This window comes from Chlorocebus sabaeus, chromosome 11 (assembly GCF_047675955.1).
Source record: "Chlorocebus sabaeus isolate Y175 chromosome 11, mChlSab1.0.hap1, whole genome shotgun sequence".
NCBI classification, from domain to species: domain Eukaryota; kingdom Metazoa; phylum Chordata; class Mammalia; order Primates; family Cercopithecidae; genus Chlorocebus; species Chlorocebus sabaeus.
In genome coordinates, this window is record NC_132914.1 from 75,873,181 (window position 1) to 75,892,258 (window position 19,078).

The 19,078-nt window shown below is 35.9% G+C and overlaps 1 protein-coding gene across 2 annotated transcripts; it reads left to right on the forward strand.

The window, feature by feature from the left end:
• The first annotated feature begins 16,542 nt into the window (after positions 1–16,542).
• LOC103238774 (transmembrane protein 14B) lies at positions 16,543–16,887 on the forward strand. 2 transcript variants are annotated; one of them, XM_073021346.1, is made up of 2 exons: positions 16,543–16,642; positions 16,745–16,887. In XM_073021346.1, exons 1-2 carry the CDS (start codon positions 16,543–16,545, stop codon positions 16,885–16,887), a joined length of 243 nt encoding a protein of 80 aa, XP_072877447.1. The 2 variants fall into 2 exon arrangements, with proteins under 2 accessions (XP_072877447.1, XP_037852700.1); XM_037996772.2 differs by having other exon boundaries at positions 16,543–16,887.
• Positions 16,888–19,078: the final 2,191 nt, after the last annotated feature.

The following is a 19,078-nucleotide window of genomic DNA, read 5'->3' on the forward strand; positions in this document are numbered from 1 at the left end:
AGTGCTCAAATGGCTTTGGAAAATCTGTATGGTTTAGTAAATGATTAGGGGATTGCAGAGAGATTGCTAGGTATATGTGTTCATGAAGTGGCATGCAATTGCCTTGTCCCTACCTTCAGGTTCCCTCCTTACTACAATACAACAGTCAAGGGAGACTAGCCTGAAAGTTTCAAGGGAAACTCCCTTACCCTGGCTTCGAATTGGAAATGAATTTAAAAGGTCAAAAGGTTTTGAAAGGTCATTGAATTATTTTTATATTTGCATAAAAATGTAATTCTCCATGCCCTATGCAGAGTGTATGATTTAGAATTTGTCTAGCTGCAATGAATAGAAAACCAAAATCAAAGTAGCTTGGCTGAGCGTGGTGGTTCACACCTGTAACCCCAGCTCTTTAGGCCAAGGTAGGTGGATCACCTGAGGTCAGGAGTTCGAGACCAGCCTGGCCAACATAGTGAAACCCCATATCTACTAAAAATACAAAATTAGCTGGATGTGGTGGCTCATGTCTGTAATCCCAGCAATCCCAGCTACTTGAGAGGCTGAGGCAGGAGAATAGCTTGAACCCGGGAGGCAGAGGTTGCAGTGAGTAGAGATCCTGTCATTGCACTCCAGCCTGGCAACAAGAGCAAAACTCTGTCTCAACAACAACAACAAAGTAGCTTAAACAATGAAAAATTGTATTGACTTACATTTCCAAAAGCTCCGTAGTAAAAAGGTTTATCAGCGGCTTAATGATGGCGACAAGAACAACGTGTTTTTTATCTATATGCCCTGATGTTGGCTTCCTCCCAAGTCAGGTTCTCCAAATGATTCTTCATTGTGGTAAAATGGCTGCCAGTAGCAAACAAGGTGACATGCTTCCATGATCACATCAGAGGTATAAAAAGAGGGGCTTTCTGAACCTCTCTCTTAAGTATGAGAAGTATCACTCTTACAAACCCCCAACAAACCTCCTTTTGTGTGTCATTGAGCAACATTGGATTACTTGACGGGAGTTACTTTTAGACAAACCACACCCACTCTTAGAGTTCAGAAGTAAAGTCAGCGTTCCTCAAGCAATGTTCACTTCAATTCTGAATAATCATAACCCTAACAAATTTAGAGTGATTTATTAGAGATGGTATTTTATATGATTATCATATTTAATGGTCATAATACCTGATTCTTTCCATTTTGCCATTTGAGCAATGGAAGTTTCTAGAGAATATTCTTGTAGTCTAACAAACGCAGAACCTGATTCCAGTTTTGACTGCCTCCCAAACTATTAATCATGACATTTGATTTAATCTCAAGAAAAAACTGTTTATCTTTCTGCCTCATTTCCCTTTTGGTGATGAAGATATTGTTTCCTTCCAAACAATTGCTCAAGGCCTGCTTGGTGATCTCAAATCCTCAGGTGTCGGAGGAGTGTCACTCAAATAAGAAATCTCTTTTTCATTGTGACCTGCTTCCATCTCAGAGGTTCAGGAGAATATTATGAAGTCACCTGCTGCAGCTAAACAATGTGGATTCTTGGAATCTCTTGCACCAAACAGGACACATGACAGCAGTTATGCTAAGAAGTAGGCACAAAAATAATTATCTGAAGCGCCTGGTATATAAAGGTGGTCAGAAAGAGACATGAGGCTGAAGTTTTCTACTGGGAATATATTTGTTTCATCAATTAGAACCAGCAAGGTGGATCAGAATTTAAACTTAGGCTGCTTTATGAAAGCAAGTCTTCTAGTTTAGAAAAACTACTTGTGGAATGCAATCTTTTCAGGTTCGTGAAATAGTAGCGAAATATTATGTTTTTTCACTGGTTGTACATTAAGCAAAGTATTAAAAAAGAAAACTTTTTATATCTGGCCTGAGAAATATGGCTGTAGAGTTTTATGAAATGTGTCTCTTCGTTGAAGTTTTTTATACCTGATGAAAGCGACCTGAGAAAGAAAGGACCAATACTGACTATCAATGCCCTTATTTGAAGATGCTTTTTATATTCTAATTTAATCAATGGTTATTGTCATTATATTATCTGATCGAAAGTCCATTTATCAAACATTTGGATTAAAAACATCTTGATTTTGATTATAATTTTAATTGAGGTTATTAGGAAGTTATGATAGGAAAATTTCAACCAGTAAGCATATACAAAATTCTCATATGGGAAGGAAATACAACAGAAAATAAACCAATATCAGAGAGGAAGCTGATTAATTTTTTTTTCTTTCAAGAAATATATTTAAATACAATTTATTTTCTAATGGAAGTTATATTCATTCATTTACTTTATTTTTATTTATTTATTTTTTTTGAGATGGAGTTTCACTCTCATTGCCCAGGCTGGAGTGCAGTGGCATGATCTCGGCTCACTGCAATGTCTGCCTCCTAGGTTGATGTGATTTTCCTGCCTCAGCCTCCGGAGTAGCTGGGATTACAGGCGTGCACCACCATGCCTGGCTAATTTTGTATTTTCAGTAGAGACGGGGTTTCACCATGTTGGTCGGGCTGGTCTCAAACTCCTGACTTCAGGTGATCTGCCTGTCTCAGCCTCCCAAAGTGTTGGGATTACAGGTGTGAGCCACGTCACCTGGCCTCATTCATTTACTTAAAAAATATATAAAATGCATGCAAGAAATCGTCTGCAAAATAAGATGTGAATCATCATAAAATGGCATGGAGTAGAATAGAGAACTAAGGTTTGTATGTATATAATTAAAATACCCTGTAAAAAGTTAAAAGTGTTGTATAAAAGATATTACCAAAAGCAACAGTATTTTCAAGGAAAAAATAATATGTGAAATAGAATATTAGGGAGAATTTGATGGGAGGTAGGCTTTGAGCTGAATTCAAGGTTAGAAAGAATTTAGAAATGCATATAAGAAAATGAGGTATCTTTTCAGAGAGTAGGAACAGTAGAATCATCAAAATAGGAAAGCAGAGAGTATGAAAAGCTAGAAGCTGGTATATGAGTTGGGCTAGGGGAGGATTTTGCAGGTTCGTGCCTGAGCCCTTGCTCCTTCTTGAAGGAGATGTCTGACCTCGTCTAAAAAATTTTTTTTTCTCATCTAAGGCTTAAGAGGTGGTGAATGTGTCCCAATCTCAAGTGTGATCCTCCCTCAGACTCATAGACAAAACCTATGAAGACTTTTGGTCTGGAGCATGAAAGGGGTGTTTAGAGCAGCTATTAAGCTGAGCTGGAACCAGTTGCTAGGGAAAGTGGGCCCAGTTTTTTGCGGGGGACAGATTATGTGGTGTAGAATTGGGGAAAGCAGGGTGGTGGGAAGTGGTCTGGCTATGGTGTTTCTAAAAATCCATTTATCTTTCCTCTGGGGGATTCTATTTGCTCTATCTACCTACAGCTTTGTTAGAAATATTGGATTGAAAAATAAAGACCATTTGCGGAAAAAAGAAGGACTGCATACCACTACAAATGAGCATATAAGTAGTATACAATTGTTCTTTCATATTTAACAATAATGAAACATTGCACACTCTTGCACATATATCATTTTGCACAGGTGTCAATAATTTTGTAAGACTGATACATTTTAGCCAGAGTATAGACATCTCAATTTTTGGTAGCTCTCACCACATTGTCTTTCAAATAGTAAGTATCAACCTAATGCTTTTACAAATATACAAGCAAATATATAAAGCAGCCAACCACACTTCTTTGCTCATTACTACTTTGACAATAATAATTCAAGTATCTAAGCATAACTTTTATTTAAAATATTATAAATAATATTTCCTGTATGAAATCTGAAGAAATGAGCAAGTATTTTCTACATGGAAAATATACTAGACTATCTTTTTCCTTCAGTCTCCATCCCTTGTTCTGCTAAAACAGACACATTCATTAGAAGATCTGGACTGATTGCAGTTAAATAGTGTAGTGCAGTTGTGGTGTCTCTAAGAATATGCAGACTTGGCTACAGTTGATACAACTGGCATTCTAAGCAACAGTAGTAAATTTCATGTTACTATTCCAAATTCAATGTTATTTAAGATATATTTCTAAATTATGCACATTAAATAAAACACATCTGTGGACCAGATTCTACCAGCAACCATGCTAGTTTTGACTCAATTCCCAATGGTGGTTCTTGAAGCTCAAACTGGTTCTGACTGAATAATTCACACCCTAATCAAGTACCTCTGATCCAGAAGATCCTTGGCCACCAGACAGAAGGAAATTTCTAGAGAACTTCTTCCATGCCTGCAAAGGGGCAAAAGGGACCTCCTTTGAAAATCCAGTAGTGCATCTACATATTTTATATTTATGTGATAGTTTTCATTTAAAAATCTAAATCTATCACCCTATTTAATTTTCATTATCTATATGTGTGTAAATTTTGTGATTATTAAAATCGTACAGATAAGAAATAAAGAGGCCTAGGAAAGTAACTTGCCCCAAGTTTACATGCAAGTAAATGGCAGAGTAAGCCTCTAATTTAATCTTAACTGAGGAACTAGTATTCTACAATACCATAGATATTGCTGTAAATACCTGAACTGGTTTCTAGAGTGAAATTCTCTGGAAAAATCCTAGATCACATCTCAAGCTTCTCTGTGTAGCATGTCTGAGTATCAGGAAATTAAAAGGCCTAAATGGTCTGGCACTGCCTCCTTAGAGTCATGTATGACTGACAGCCTTTCATGGTAATTCACTGCCTCGATATGGGCACTGGAGTGTTATGGAATGTTAACTAGGAAAAATAAACTACAAATAGTAAGGATTCAACATTTAAAATGTGTATTCCTATGAAAAGTGAGAAATAACAAGCAAGTTACTAGGAATACAAAAGTGACAAATGTACATTTGAAAATGTCACAGTCCTTTGAAAGAGAAGTTACAGAACTTTGTAGAAGTTACTTGAAATTAGAATTTTGGGGGAGCCATAAAAATAAAATAAATTCTAGGCTGATTGATAAAGACAAACAAAACCTTTTAAAATTAGATTGTAAAAAATAAGCACTTAAATAACTTATATCTAATCTCTTGTTTATATAATCTTGCTAATTCTGCCATTTCTGTTTATCCTAGGTTTACAAGTAATTTTAAAACTACTGATTTCTAAGATCTGTAAAATGAGTTTTGTTTCTGATTGAATTTACTCAAACCACCTTTATTTTCCTGTTCACCATCCATGTCCCTTGCCCATCTTTCAACATCACTGAAGTAAGAGGAAGCAGTAAATATCTAAAATGAATTGAAAAAGTAGAATCAAAATTAACTTCATTTGTCTTAGATTACTTTATAATCCTCTTTAAAGCCAATCTCATTTGTTTTCAACATCATCACAAACCCATTTAATATTTAATACACATAACGAAGAGGTATTTATTTAATTACCATGTGCTGACTACTATATACTCACTACCAGTGTATGATTTTCCTGTTTATCTATGTCTTAGTCCATTCTAGCTACAAAAAAATACCATAAACTGGGTGGCTTATAAACAACAGAAGTTTACTTCTCACAGTTCTGGAGGCTGAGAATTCCAAGATTAAGGAACTAGCAGATTTGATATTCAGTGAGCTTCCATTTCCTAATTCATATACAGCCAACTTTTCACTGTGTACTCACACAGTGGAAGCAGAGAGAGACTTCTCCGCAGTCTCTTTTATAAGAGGGCTAATTCATTCATAAGGGCTTCACCTTCATGAGTCAATTATCTTCTTACATTCCAAATTCCTTACCTCCAAATATCATAACATAGGGGTTAGGTTTTAATAGTTGAATGTTGGGGGTAACACAAACATTTAGTCTACAGCAATCCACTCCACATCCTCACCAACTTTTGGTATGGTCCATCTTTTTACTTTTAACCATGCGAGTAAGTTTGCAGTGGTATCTTATTATGGTTTACATTTCTTTAAAGACTAACAATTTGAGCATATTTCTATGTTTATATTTCCCATCTAGATGTCTTCTTTAGTATTATCACTACTCAAATTTTATGTCTGTTTTTCAATAGAGTTTTAAGAGATGGTCCCTTCCTTTGGGTCCTGGGCAGTGGCTCCACCCACTGTAACTGAAGAGGTGGCCCAGCACCCTGTACCTGTGCCCTCTGGTCCTGTAGTATTAGTGGCAGCCCTGCTGGCCTCAAAGCTACCCTTAGAGTGACTCCTTCCTTTTCTTGAAGGACGACACATTTTATCAGCAGGGTAACTCTATTGGCCCCTGTCACACCTATATAATTCCAGAAGTTCAACAGTCTTCATTTCATCTCATTTTAGTCTGAGCTGACAATATTTCTGCTTAGGTGGTTGATTGAATCTATGAGTCATACACTTAGCTCTCTGGCAAAAGTTTATGCCTCTACACCTTGGTCCTGTTTCCAGAGCACATTATATGGATAGTCTGAGAATCTTCCAAATCATCAAGTTCTGATTCTTTTTTGCTCAATAGTTCCTTTTTCAATATATCTGTTTTCTCTCACATATACCATAAGCAGCAAGAAGAAACCAGGGCACATCTTTAACAATTTTCCAGGAAATCTCTTCAGCTAGATATCCAGGTTCATAGCTTACAATCCTCTTTCTGCTCAACATCAGAAAATAATTCAAGTAAGATTGTTGCTACTTTCTAACAAGAATATATATTTTTGTATATATTTAATATATGGAACTTAAATGGCATTGTACTGTACATAAATTTCTTTTGTTTTTTGTTTTTGTTTTTGTTTTTGTTTTTTTGAGACTGAGTTCCCTGTTGTTGACCAGGCTGGAGTGCAATGGCATGATCTCAGATCACCGCAGCCTCTGTCCCCCAGGTTCAAGCAATTCTCCTGCCTGAGCCTCCAAAGTAGTTGGGATTACAGGCATGTGCCAATATGCCCAGCTGATTTTGTATTTTACTGGAGATGGGGTTTCTCCATGTTGGTAGGCTGGTCTTGAACTCCCAACCTCAGGTGATTGGCCAACCTCGGCCTCCCAAAGTGCTGGGATTGCAGGCATGAGCCACCGCACCCAGCTAATGTCTCATTTTTTTTCTTGCCCATAAACTGCAAACATTATTCCGTTTATATATATATATGTGTGTGTGTGTGTGTGTGTGTGTATACATGTGTATGTGTGTGTGTATATATGCATACGCACATACACACCCACAAATGTATATAATTCTTTGTATTGTTTACATGTTATTTTTATAATATTTGGTTTCCTGTTCTGTCTCCACCCTTTAAGACTTCTGTGATCTTACCAGTTTCTTAGTTTCTCTGTATCTCAGTTTCCTTATTTTAAGAGACTGATGCTAATATAATACTAACCCCACAAATTGGTTGTGATCATGCAGTTATGTCCCCAGTGAAACAATTAGATTAATATCCGGTGGATGATAAGCACTAAATAATTGGTAGCTGTTATTATTACTTCCAAGATCACGTGCCAGTTTGTATAATTGTTGCCACAACCTGGGCCTGAAATATTTCTTTTGGCATTAAGAGTGAGGTATTCCTTCTATATATAGTCTCTCTGCTCTTCTTTAAGTCCTCATTTATCCACTCTTTTAGCCAGTCACTCAGATGATCATAAAATTTACCCCGACAAAGTGGAAGAGCAATTCATTCTAGATTACATGGTTATCACTTTTTACTGTCCTAGCTACTTCCCTCTTTGTCCTCCGTGTGCCAGGCCCCACTCCACTTGGCACCCTCTAAAACTGACAGCATCTGACACAGTGCCCAGAAACATCTTGCTGTAAAGTAGCTATACCACTTCCATTGGCCCTGATGTTCAACCTTGTAATATGAAACCCTCCAAGGTCTCCATCCTCAAAACAGCAATAATGTTTTAATTAAAAAATACAATTTTTAATTCATTTTTTTGTTTGTTGGTAGAGAAGGAGAAAATGAAATTGACATGCATGTTAGAATCTCATAATGTAGTAAACCATTACTTTGGAGAGCAGAGTAAGATGACATTAATAATAATACATTAAAATTGATTAGTAAAACTTTTATTCGTCATTAAATTCATCAATTTGGTTCACGTGTTCTCAACCAAACAAGTTGTCAATGAAGCAAAACTATATAGGTTGATTCATAATCTGATAACCTAATCAATAATCAAGTTGTGAATTTCTTAAGACATCTACAGTTTAAATTCTCTAGTAAGAGTTGGTTGGGAAGGCATGGAATATAATTTGATATGCTTAGTCTTTAGTCTCTGCTTTTATAATTATAATGGTGTTTAAATATGTGACATGGATTTACAGAGCAATGAATTCAAATACCAATGTATTTGGTGCTTATGAAACTGGCACATGTTTTTAAGAAAGAAGATGAGATTTTGCTCTAGTTTTGAAACCAGATGCAAAGCAATTTGAGGTTAAAGATGCACTGTGCTCTTTGGGTTTGGGGAGAATTTTTCTAGAGAAGTTTGCTTTTGAGAAGGTGGCTACATGAACGAGTTTCCCCTCATCCCACAGCAGCAGTTAAAAATCCATTCAGAGGTTTTAAGCAGAGTTCACTTGATTGTAGGTCAGTACCTGGTGGATAAATCACAAAATTGCTTCAAATAATGTACGTGATTTGCTTTCTTCCTGCTGAGGAGAAGCTCTGAACTGAGAGCATGAAGTAAGAATTGTTTCCTCACCCCTAAGGTTAATGCCCCTGTCACAGCTGAAGTCACTGTCAAGCAAACACAGAGAAGTAGCTTAAAATGCAACTGTTCTCATCAATCTGCCACAGGCAGCAGAAAACAAATGGCTGTGATTCCATCTTTGCCAGTGGCAGGGCATTCATTAAAGTACAAGAATAAGAGAAAAGAAAGGAACAAGAAATCCCTTGGCAAAGAGCTTGAATGAAATATGCCACAAAAAGCACAGGGCTTTTCAAAAGCAGTCTTTTGTAATCACAGCGGCCTTTTAGGGTGGCAAAATGTAATGTTTTAGTGTATGTGTTAGGTGTAAATGTTCCCCTTTAGAGTATTAGGCTGTTGACCCCCTACTGCAGGAATAATCTTTCTCAAGTACCATTTTCATCAAGCCATTCCTACTCAAGGGCCCTTCGGGAGAGCACCCTGGTGTCTACCATATTAAATCCAAACTCTCGAGCCTGGCTTGCCCAGAAGTTCTCCTCCAGCTGATCTTTGCCTCGGCTACACCAGCAAACAGGCCTTCTTAAGTCTCTTGAAATAGACTGGTTTGCTTTTCTCTGCATAATTTTTTTTATATAAACTAACTTTAAGATTCTGCTCCTTATTCTTCAGCCTTGAATGTGTTCCTTATGCCCAAAGGTATGTACTCCCACATATACCTTTATGTTATGCCCTTTGGATTATTTAAAACTAGCTTTGAAATTATATTCCTCTATTCAATCCATACTTTGGTTGCATGATTTTTAAGTACACATTCTGCACCATGAATTTCATTTCTATAAGTTTGTTGTCCAAAGCCAGAGTCAAAATGATACAGAGTAGGTTCTTGACTTCACTGAAGTAGGAATTCAAAAACTAGCAAGTGGTAAAAGAAAGGAATTTTATTGAGGCAGTAGCAGGATTACAGCTACCTGACTGCTCCTGCAGAGCAGGGCTACCCCACAGATGGCGTGCTGAGAGTAGCACCCCAGGGTGAGTTTTGTCACTATATCCACTTTTAATGGCTTACTAATTAAAATGCAAGGTATTCAGACTTAGCTAGAAAAGGAGAATAACTTCTGGGAGTTGCCAGGCAATGGTAAACTGTCATGGTGCTGGTGGGCCTGTATTATGGTCAGTGCTTTTGGTGCCTCTTCCTAGCTTCTGTCAGTCTTCAATATGGTCGAGTCCCATCTGTCTCCTACCTCAAAAACATAACAATGGCAGTATTTTTTACATGTGTTTTTCCAATGACTTGATAATCATGCATCCTTTTAATTGTTCAATAAATGCTTATTACTTGACTCTGCATTGGAGTATTGCTAAATTCTGAGTACAGAAATGGGCAACAAATGATTCCAATTTGGGGGAATACTTAAATTCTATTTGATTTCCATCAAGACCAAAGTACTGTGCATCCAGAAGAGGGTCAGGTAAGGCTTTCTGAAGGAAGCAGCCTCATTTCAAAACATGTGTGATTAAACTAGGGATTATCACAAGGAATTTCCCCAAAGGAGGAAACAAGACTGAGAATCTCATTAATATAAAGTAATGAAAAAATGTTATAGGAAGTTAGAATATAAATGTGGTTCTTATAAACTTCACCCTTAACTCCATGTTAGCACAATCATTTTTTTTTTTCCTGTCACAGGCAGGTATGCCAAATGAAAGTATTTCAAAAATTTGAATCCTCTAAATAAATAGTATGATAGGCATTGCATGTTATAAAGCTATTTAGAATTTACCTGGTGGTCTCCAAAATTAAATAAATGTAATGACCCTCCCTGACCCACTCATATACCTTTTCCCATTATTCTAAACATTTTAGCAATATTCTGGACTATTAATTGCCTCATCATGAAATTCATTCTTTCTCCAAGTCACAATATTCCTGGACGTCTCTTACCTTGCAGACAACGTAATGTCTTTTTTCCCTCTTATTTCTTGTGAAAATGAGGAATGTCCATGTTTTAATACTTACTGCATTTTTCTCTGTGTGTTCTTACCCATTTACAGTCTGTGGAGAGGGGTGCTTTTCCTTTTCCCAGCTCATGCTCAAGAGAGGAAAAACTGTTTAATCATTGAGAATTCAAAACACTCATCGGGTCACCCCATGTGCAGCTTCCCTTTTTGCAGTGCCCACTGCCAGCCTTCATGGAGTGAAAAGTGGTAAGCAGGGCCCAGGCCTCCGTGGCAGATGTCTATTCCTGCATGTTTCCATCTCCACCTCCTCTGAGAATACAAATAGGGGGATAAATTAATCCAACATCCACTCCTCCGATTCAGCTACCTTGTTTCCCAATGCTTTTGAGACCTTTTAAATCTTATTCATGACCTGGATCCATGCTGATGCTGTAGCTGGAAGACCAGGGCTAAGTTTCTTCAATGGAAGAGGTCTTACCCTCTCTCTTTCCTCTTGTTCTGCATGGCTGACTCTCTAGGCCAGCTCAAGATCAGATTCCTATGATACAACACAACATCAGAGCTTCTACTATTATTGTGTCATTGAGAAATAAATTATTTTAAAATGAGAAAAATCTTACATGAAAAAATTCAAGTTTCAATATATAGACTTCTTTGTATGGATGAATAGACTTATTTCTCTCAACACAGTTTGATTTTTTTCCTCCTGTAGTTCTTTCATCATCTGCAGGCTGTCTTCAAAAGTAGTTAAGTTTCATATTAGCATAAACATGAAAATAAATATATTTATTTATATTTAGAAAGTATATTAAAATATAAATATAAAATTATTTATATTTATAGAGCATAAATATGTGACATTTTTGACTTAAATGTTAGTGCCGGGTATTTAAATGGATGGCTTCATTTTGGAAGCTGTATTAAAGTTTTCCAGAGAAACAGAACATACATATATATGTGTGTGTGTGCGCGTGTGCGTGTGTGTTTATGTGTATGAATATATGTATATATGTGTGTATATGTGTGTGTGTGTATATATAGGTTCTGTGTGTGTGTGTGCTTTTGATGCCTCTTCCCAGCTTCTGCCTGTCATATATATGTGTGTGTATATATATGTGTGTGTGTATATGTGTGTGTGTGTGTATATACATATATATACACATATACATGAGAGAGAGAGAGATTTAGATATTGGCTTATGTAATTATGGTGACTGGCAAGTCTAAAATCTGCAGGGTGGACTGGTGAGGCTGAAAACTCAGAAGAGAGCCAATGTTTTCATTCAAGTTCAAATGCAGTGGCAGAATTGCTTCTTTTTCGGGGGAGGTCAGTCTTTGTCCTATTTAGACCTTCAACTGATTGAATGAGGTCCCATATTGTGGAGGACAATCTGCTTTATTTAAAGTTTACCAATCTAAATATTAATCTCACCCAAAAACCACTCTCATAGAAATATCCAAAATGATGTTTAACCAAACATCTGAGCACTTTGCCTCTATCAAGTTGACATACACAATTATCTATAACAGAAGTTAAAAGTTTTGTACTTTTCCTTAATTTAAACCTCATTAAAATTTAAGGAGATAGCTATGTCCAGAACTCATCTTTTGAATTTATATTACTTGAATATAGGCTCATAAGTTAAAGCCCCCCCACCACTGCCACACCATTATAGTCACCATATACCCTAACACTGGTTCTACCGTATTCATTACTGTGTTCCTAATTATGGTTTATGAACAAATATCCATTGAGTGCTTAGAAGGTATCACGGACTGTCCCAAGTGCTGGCCATAAGAGCTGACTTTTCCAGAACTTATGTTCTACTGGGGACCATAGGCAATAATAAATAAATAAGTGAACATAATATAAGTCAAGTCATAATAACTAGTATAAAGAAAAATAAAGCAGCTTATTGAGGGAAAGCATAGCAGCAATAATTATACTAAATAGTGTGGTCATAGAAGCCTCTCTGTGGATGCAATGCTTCTGTTTCAGCAAGAACCTAAAGTAGTGTTGAGTCAAACTAGGCTGGTATCTGGGGGCAAATGTGTTCTATTGAGAAGGACTAGCAATTGAAAAATCCTAAAGTTGTGCTGCCTTTTTGTGTCCACATAATAGCAGCGGCCAGTGTGGCCAGAGCAGAGTGAAAGATGGAGTTAAGAAATGAGGCCAAGAGGAGCCAGGAGCAGGTGGTCATTGGAGCATTTCAGGGAACCAAGCTATATATTTAAGTCCAATGCTATGGTGATTTTATTAGAGAAAAGAGAGAAAAGGAATTTTGAGTCTTATTTTATAGGACACAATTTTCAAGTGTAAATGTCTATCTGGGTTAGCCAGATAAAGAAAATGTATGAGGCATGTTGGTAGAAATGGGTGACCTGGAGAGTTAAGACCTTCTAGAAACTGAATTTCTAGTCTATGCTATAGCTAGGTATAATTACACAGAGAATTCAGACTACAAGTTGTGAATTTGCTACTTCTGATAAAATGGATTGCTGAATAGATCATTAGATGAATTAGGGAAGGGAGTGTGCATTTTTAAAATCTGTTCTCTTTACTGAGTACTACAGAAGAAGTTTTCACATATGTTATCTCATTAAATCCTCAAGATAAAACTATCTTATAGGTACTTTTCAAAGAAGAACATAGCCAGGTCAGAGGTACATCCTAACTAATCAGCGGCAGCCATGGGGATAAATTGGAGCTCTTGATTGACACTTGCTTTGCCACACAGTTAAGTCAATGAAATGATATGTTCAAATGAGACTCATCCAGTTTTGTCAGAGCCACCAAAATTTGATAGATATCAGCTACCAGACGTATTGAGATCGATTATTATGTATAACTTTTAAAAATATTTTTCAGGAACTCGTAGAATACTATTAAACTCCTCACATACACCAAAGGTATAAAGTGATTGAGGATAAGAAAGTTATTTTGGAAAGAGGATGTCTTTCTTGCACACTGTGCTGTAAGCCCTACTCCCTGAAGAAAAAAGGGTACGGCCATTAGCCTATTACCAAAAGCCTAGGAAGAAAGAATGGCTTTCTTCTAGGAAGAAAGAATTAGCCCAAGAAACATTTGTCTCCTGAATCTCATTTGGAAAATCTCAAAAGCTAGAGATCCTTAAATGATAGCAGAGGTGAAGCAGAAATTGCTGCTGCCATTATGTTGTGGAAAATAATAAATAGACCAATTGTAGCCATATGAATGAGCACAGTGGCAGGGGTTGTATTTGATCCTGTACAAAAAGGAAGATGTGCAACTCAACATTGTAGAGATGTACTGACTACACTACAAAACACTAAAAACTGAGCTGATGGGATATCATTTGCATCAAAAGAAATGCAGATGAGATGGCCCCAGCAAAGGAGAATTTCTTGAAGAACATGAGAAAGTTTTCCATATGTGTCAGTTTAAATATTGTCCAGGCTTACAGAACTTGAAGTCAGCTTATGACATTAGAGCCAAATAACATAACTCCCCCTCATAACTCCCCGTTTTTTAAGGGCAAACTTCCCCCATGACAATAATGTTAATGTGTAGAACATACAATTAAATGCTTATTATCAACAATAATTTCAAAAAGTGTTAGTAGGCATCAAATCATTTTTTATCAAATCAGTATAATTTAACTCTTTTATAAATAACTTGTCTTTACCTAAAAGTAAAAATCTTCCAAACTCTTGCACAGGCTTTCCCTAAGCCAGAAGTTGGCAAACATTTTCTGCAAAGGACTAAATAGTAAATATTTTACACTTTGCATGCCAGGTGGTCTCTGTCACAACTATCCGATTCAGCCACTGTAGTGTGAAAGCTTCAATAGACAATACATAAATGAAAGAGAGTGGCTGTGTTTCAAAAAGCCTTTATTTACAAAAACAAGCAGTAGGCTAGATTTCTCTCATGAGCCACCATTTGGCAATGCTTGCCCTAAGCGGTAGAAGCAATCATATTCCTCAGTTTTATGTGTGTATTCTTCTTATAATATATTTGAAATAGTGAGAAAACCAATTGCTGAATCAACTAAAAGTTGCAGCTGCTTCCTTTAGCATTAACTACAACTTTAACACTACTTGGCTAAACTATGATTTGTTTGTTCTATTATTTCAATGGTAATAGATAATTTTGGGGTAATTTACTTTCCCCTTTTCTTATAATATTTTAGTTGACCTGTATTGTTTCCTATGATTTCATTTGTATGACTTCTTTCTACTAACTCAACTTGATATTGCTCCCTCTACCACTAAAATAGGTGTCCATTTGAATTAACGCTATACCTCTAAATCAACATACCTTTAGATTTCTTACATGACATATACTGGTAGAATAGTTGATAGTCAAATATAATATCTCGAAGCATCTTTACAATTTGTTAAGTATGTTAAGGGCTGAAAAGGGTCATTCTGTCCATTGTAAGTTTTTTATGCCTGAAGATGGGAAGTTTTTACTTCTGGCTCTTTGTCACAAATTTGTCACATTGGCTAGACTGTCTAAAATGAAGGAAATAAACAATAGCTACACTAGTGGTCTTTAAAAAAATAAGCAAATGAAACCAATTTAATTCTTATCATTGGCAACATTGCCAATCTTAGTTTTATTAGTTTATTAGGTATTAGGTATAGAATCCAATTAGGCATTTGATTAACTGATATTGAAGATGTTACTCAAGGTAGAATTATTTACTATACACCTTGGTGGATGTAAGAGTAAAATCCTCTCAGAAGTACATCAAGCAGACAAATGCAATTAGAAAGTCAATCATTAACAGAGCATATAAGCAAATTACTGGAGAGGAAGATTATTTTCTGAGAAAGTAAATTTATAATATGCTAGTAACTCATCCTTAATTCTAGAGAGATCAAAAGAGATAATAAAGAAAACCTAATGACTTAATAAATTATCTGTTTATTTGTTTGTTTGTTCAAAGGGAGGAACCTATCAGCTTGGAAGCGTGGTGGATTTGTTATTATTGTACTGTTGTTATTAACATTTGTGTTATATAAAAATAAAAATAAATAAACAAATTATTGATAAAATTATTCAATACAAAATGAAAAGTTTTAGATACTATAAAGAAAAAAATTTGTGTTATAGTAAAAATGTTTTTATTTTATTATCATAAATAAATGTTAGGTCTAAAGCCCACATTGTGAGAATTTTAAAAGAGAGGTGTTTTTCCACCAGTATTATGGCAGGCTACTCTTCTAAAAAATATTTTTTCCTTCATAAACTATTTAGAAATATAACAATCTTTCAGATTCACAGTTGAGTTCATAGGAAAATAAGAGAAAAATGCCCAGGGGCCAAAATCAGAGAAGAGTCAGGAAACCAGAGTGGTCATTTTGAACTGAACCTGCATCTGCCCCATGGATCATTACAAATCTCAGAAACCTAGAACCTTGGTCTCTTTTTATTATTATTATTATTATTATTATTATTATTATTATTATTTATAGTAAACTTTATTTTCAATGATATTTCACTTAACATAATTTCAAAGTCAGTCTGTGGTCTAAGATGAGCCAAAGAACAGATACTCTATTTTTTCACACTGTTCCTCTGAGCAGGGAATGGGGTTTCAGGGTTCTCAATGTCAACATCTAACATTTTACCCTTGAGATTTACCTATAGATACAGAAAGAAGAGATAACATCAATATACAAGAATTGATCTCTATGAGGGTCTCAATAAGCTCATGTTACATCCTCATTATAACCTCTGTAGGTTTATAATGGTAACAACTGATTTTCCACCCCTCCGCCAAGTTTGGTGTCTTTTTTTTTTAGGTAAAATGTCAAATGCAAAAATGCTGCACTTATTTCTCTTAATACATTGAAAATAGTGGAAGATGCAGATTTTTAATCCTTCACGAGTCCAAGCTGGAACATGACTTCTGCTAACCGCGTTTCCGGCGAGACCCTGGCTGCTGTGCCCCGCGGCTTGTGCACGCTTGTGGGCCGCGCCGGCCTTCGGGAGATCGGTGCGGATCCTTGGGGAATGCAGGCCTGGGGTAGTCTCCTTTCTGGACTGAGAAGACAAGAATGGAGAAGGGCCCCTTCCCGTTAGTGCCTTTGCATTGGTTTGGCTTTGGCTACACAGCACTGGTTGTTTTTGGTAGGATCGTTGGCTACGTTAAAACAGGCAGGGTGCCGTCCCTGGCTGCAGGGCTGCTCTTCGGCAGCCTAGCTGGCCTGGGTTCTTACCAGCTGTCTCAGGATCCAAGGAACGTTTGGGTTTTCCTAGCTGCTACATCTGTTACTTTTGTTGGTGTTATGGGAATGAGATCCTACTACTATGGAAAAATCATGCCTGTAGGTTTAATTGCAGGTGCCAGTTTGCTGATGGCCGCCAAAGTTGGAGTTCGTATGTTGATGACATCTGATTAGAACCTTGGTCTCTAAAGTTTACTCAGAGTCAAAATAAAAACAAAAACTAAACAACAACAACAAAAAAACCACTGCACCTATGCAAGGATAATAAATCACTGAGGTCCCTGGGGCTCTTGAAAGACCAGAGTCACAGTGCAATGGAGGATTGAGAAACAAATCTATTTATTGCCTTAAGGAGCCAACAAGGAAGAAGTCTGTGTAATCTGCAACATGAAAAAAAATTTCTGTGAATTAAAACCCATAGTACTACTCTACTGTAAGCTTGAAGTTTGCATTTATATTACCTATAAAGTACATAAAATTAGAAACATAAATTATAGTGGTTACAATTTAGTAGCCTCCAGAGATGTGGCAGAAGTAAAAGGAAATATTTTCTCAAGGGATATACCTACATGCCAGGTCTCAAAGAATTTACACAAAGTCCCACGAAACATGGATTCACAAGCCCAAATTACAGAGAACATAAAGAAACAGCCCACTATGAAAGAAGTCATCAGAAACATCAGACAGTGTAATTAAACCTGCAAAAATATCATATAATTGGGAACATCAGAAAAAATTTTAAACATAAATTAAATATATACATAAAACAGAAGAAACTATAAATGTAAGCAGATGGAGCTGAAAAGAACAAAATAGAATTTGTAGTAATAAAATCTATAATTTTGGAAATTAAAACGTAATGAATAAATAAAATGTGTGCGACCCAGCTGAAGATGAAATTGGTGAACTGGAAAATTAAAATGAAGAAATTACATAGAACATAACAAAGCAAAGCAAAAAAAAAAAAAGGAACTTTACCTAACAATTATGAACATGTATTCCTCTTAAGTACACTTGGAACAATGCAAAACACTCTCTAAGAAGAATGTAATCATATAGAAAATAATAAAAGCAATTTAAAAAGAGCAACTGGAAATTTAAAAATACATTATAAAGAATAAGTCTTACCACAGGAAATACTTTGAACTATACAATTATATATAGCAAACCTCTGAAAAATAACCAAAGTGAAAGAAAACACACACTTAACCACTGGCATTGAATAAAATTGTGAGATAAACATTAAACCAAAGCACTTAGAAACAGGCCAAGTTTGGGGGTGCACACCTGTAATCCCAGCACTTTGGGAAGCCAAGGTGGGAGGCTCACTTGAGGTCATGAGGTGTAGACCAAACTGAGCAACATAGTGAGACCCTGTCTCTACAAAAAATTTAAAAATTTAAGAAATTAGCCGCATGGTGGTACACCTATAGTCTTAGGTGTGCAGGAGGCTGATGTGGGAGGAGCCCTTGACCCTAAGATTAAAGGCTGCAGTGAGCTATGAAATAAATCCAAATAAAATGGAAGAACTGGAAAAATGAAGATAAAAGCAGATATTAGAAATTAATAAAGCCATAACTTTATTTTTTAATAAAGACTATCATAATAAACAAATTTTGACAATGATCAAGAAAAAAAGAGACATGAGTAAATATTGCTTAAAAGGAAAAAAAAAATATAATAGACTAGCTTCTTACCTTGCACTACACACATACACACAGACACACAGGTATCAAAATTACAGATTGATTAAAATATGAATAAAAACAAAATTTACAGAAAAATTGTACAATAGCTTTTGTTAGGAAAGGATTTCTTAAGATACAAGAACCAGTAACCATTAAAGAAAGATAGGTACTTTTTGCTGCATTAGGATTAAAAATTTCTATTTATAAAATGTGACAATTACAAGGCAGACAGAGAAAAAAAATGTTGCAACAGATCCTACACTGAATTTTACATTCCAGGTACATTGGATAATGTTCAATGTAATGGACAAAGATTTAGTGCATAGACTTTATAAACACTATCTCCAAATTAATAAGAAAAAGATAAAAATATGGTAGAATTTGAGCAAAAGGTGAAAGACATTGCCCCCAAACCCAAAAATATGAAAAGATTAATTTCACTATTAACAAAGAAAATCCAAGTTAAAACCACAATAATACATAATTTTATACTGGATTTATTGAAAAAAAGTTTCATGATTCAAAAGGATGGATACATTAAAACTACATTGCTGACAGGAATGTATTTGTATACCCTCCTTAGAGAGAAAATTGACTATACACTGGTAAATAAAAAGTGCATATAGCCTATGAAATCCCACTTTTAGGTTTGTAGTCCAGAGAGACTCTTGAACAAG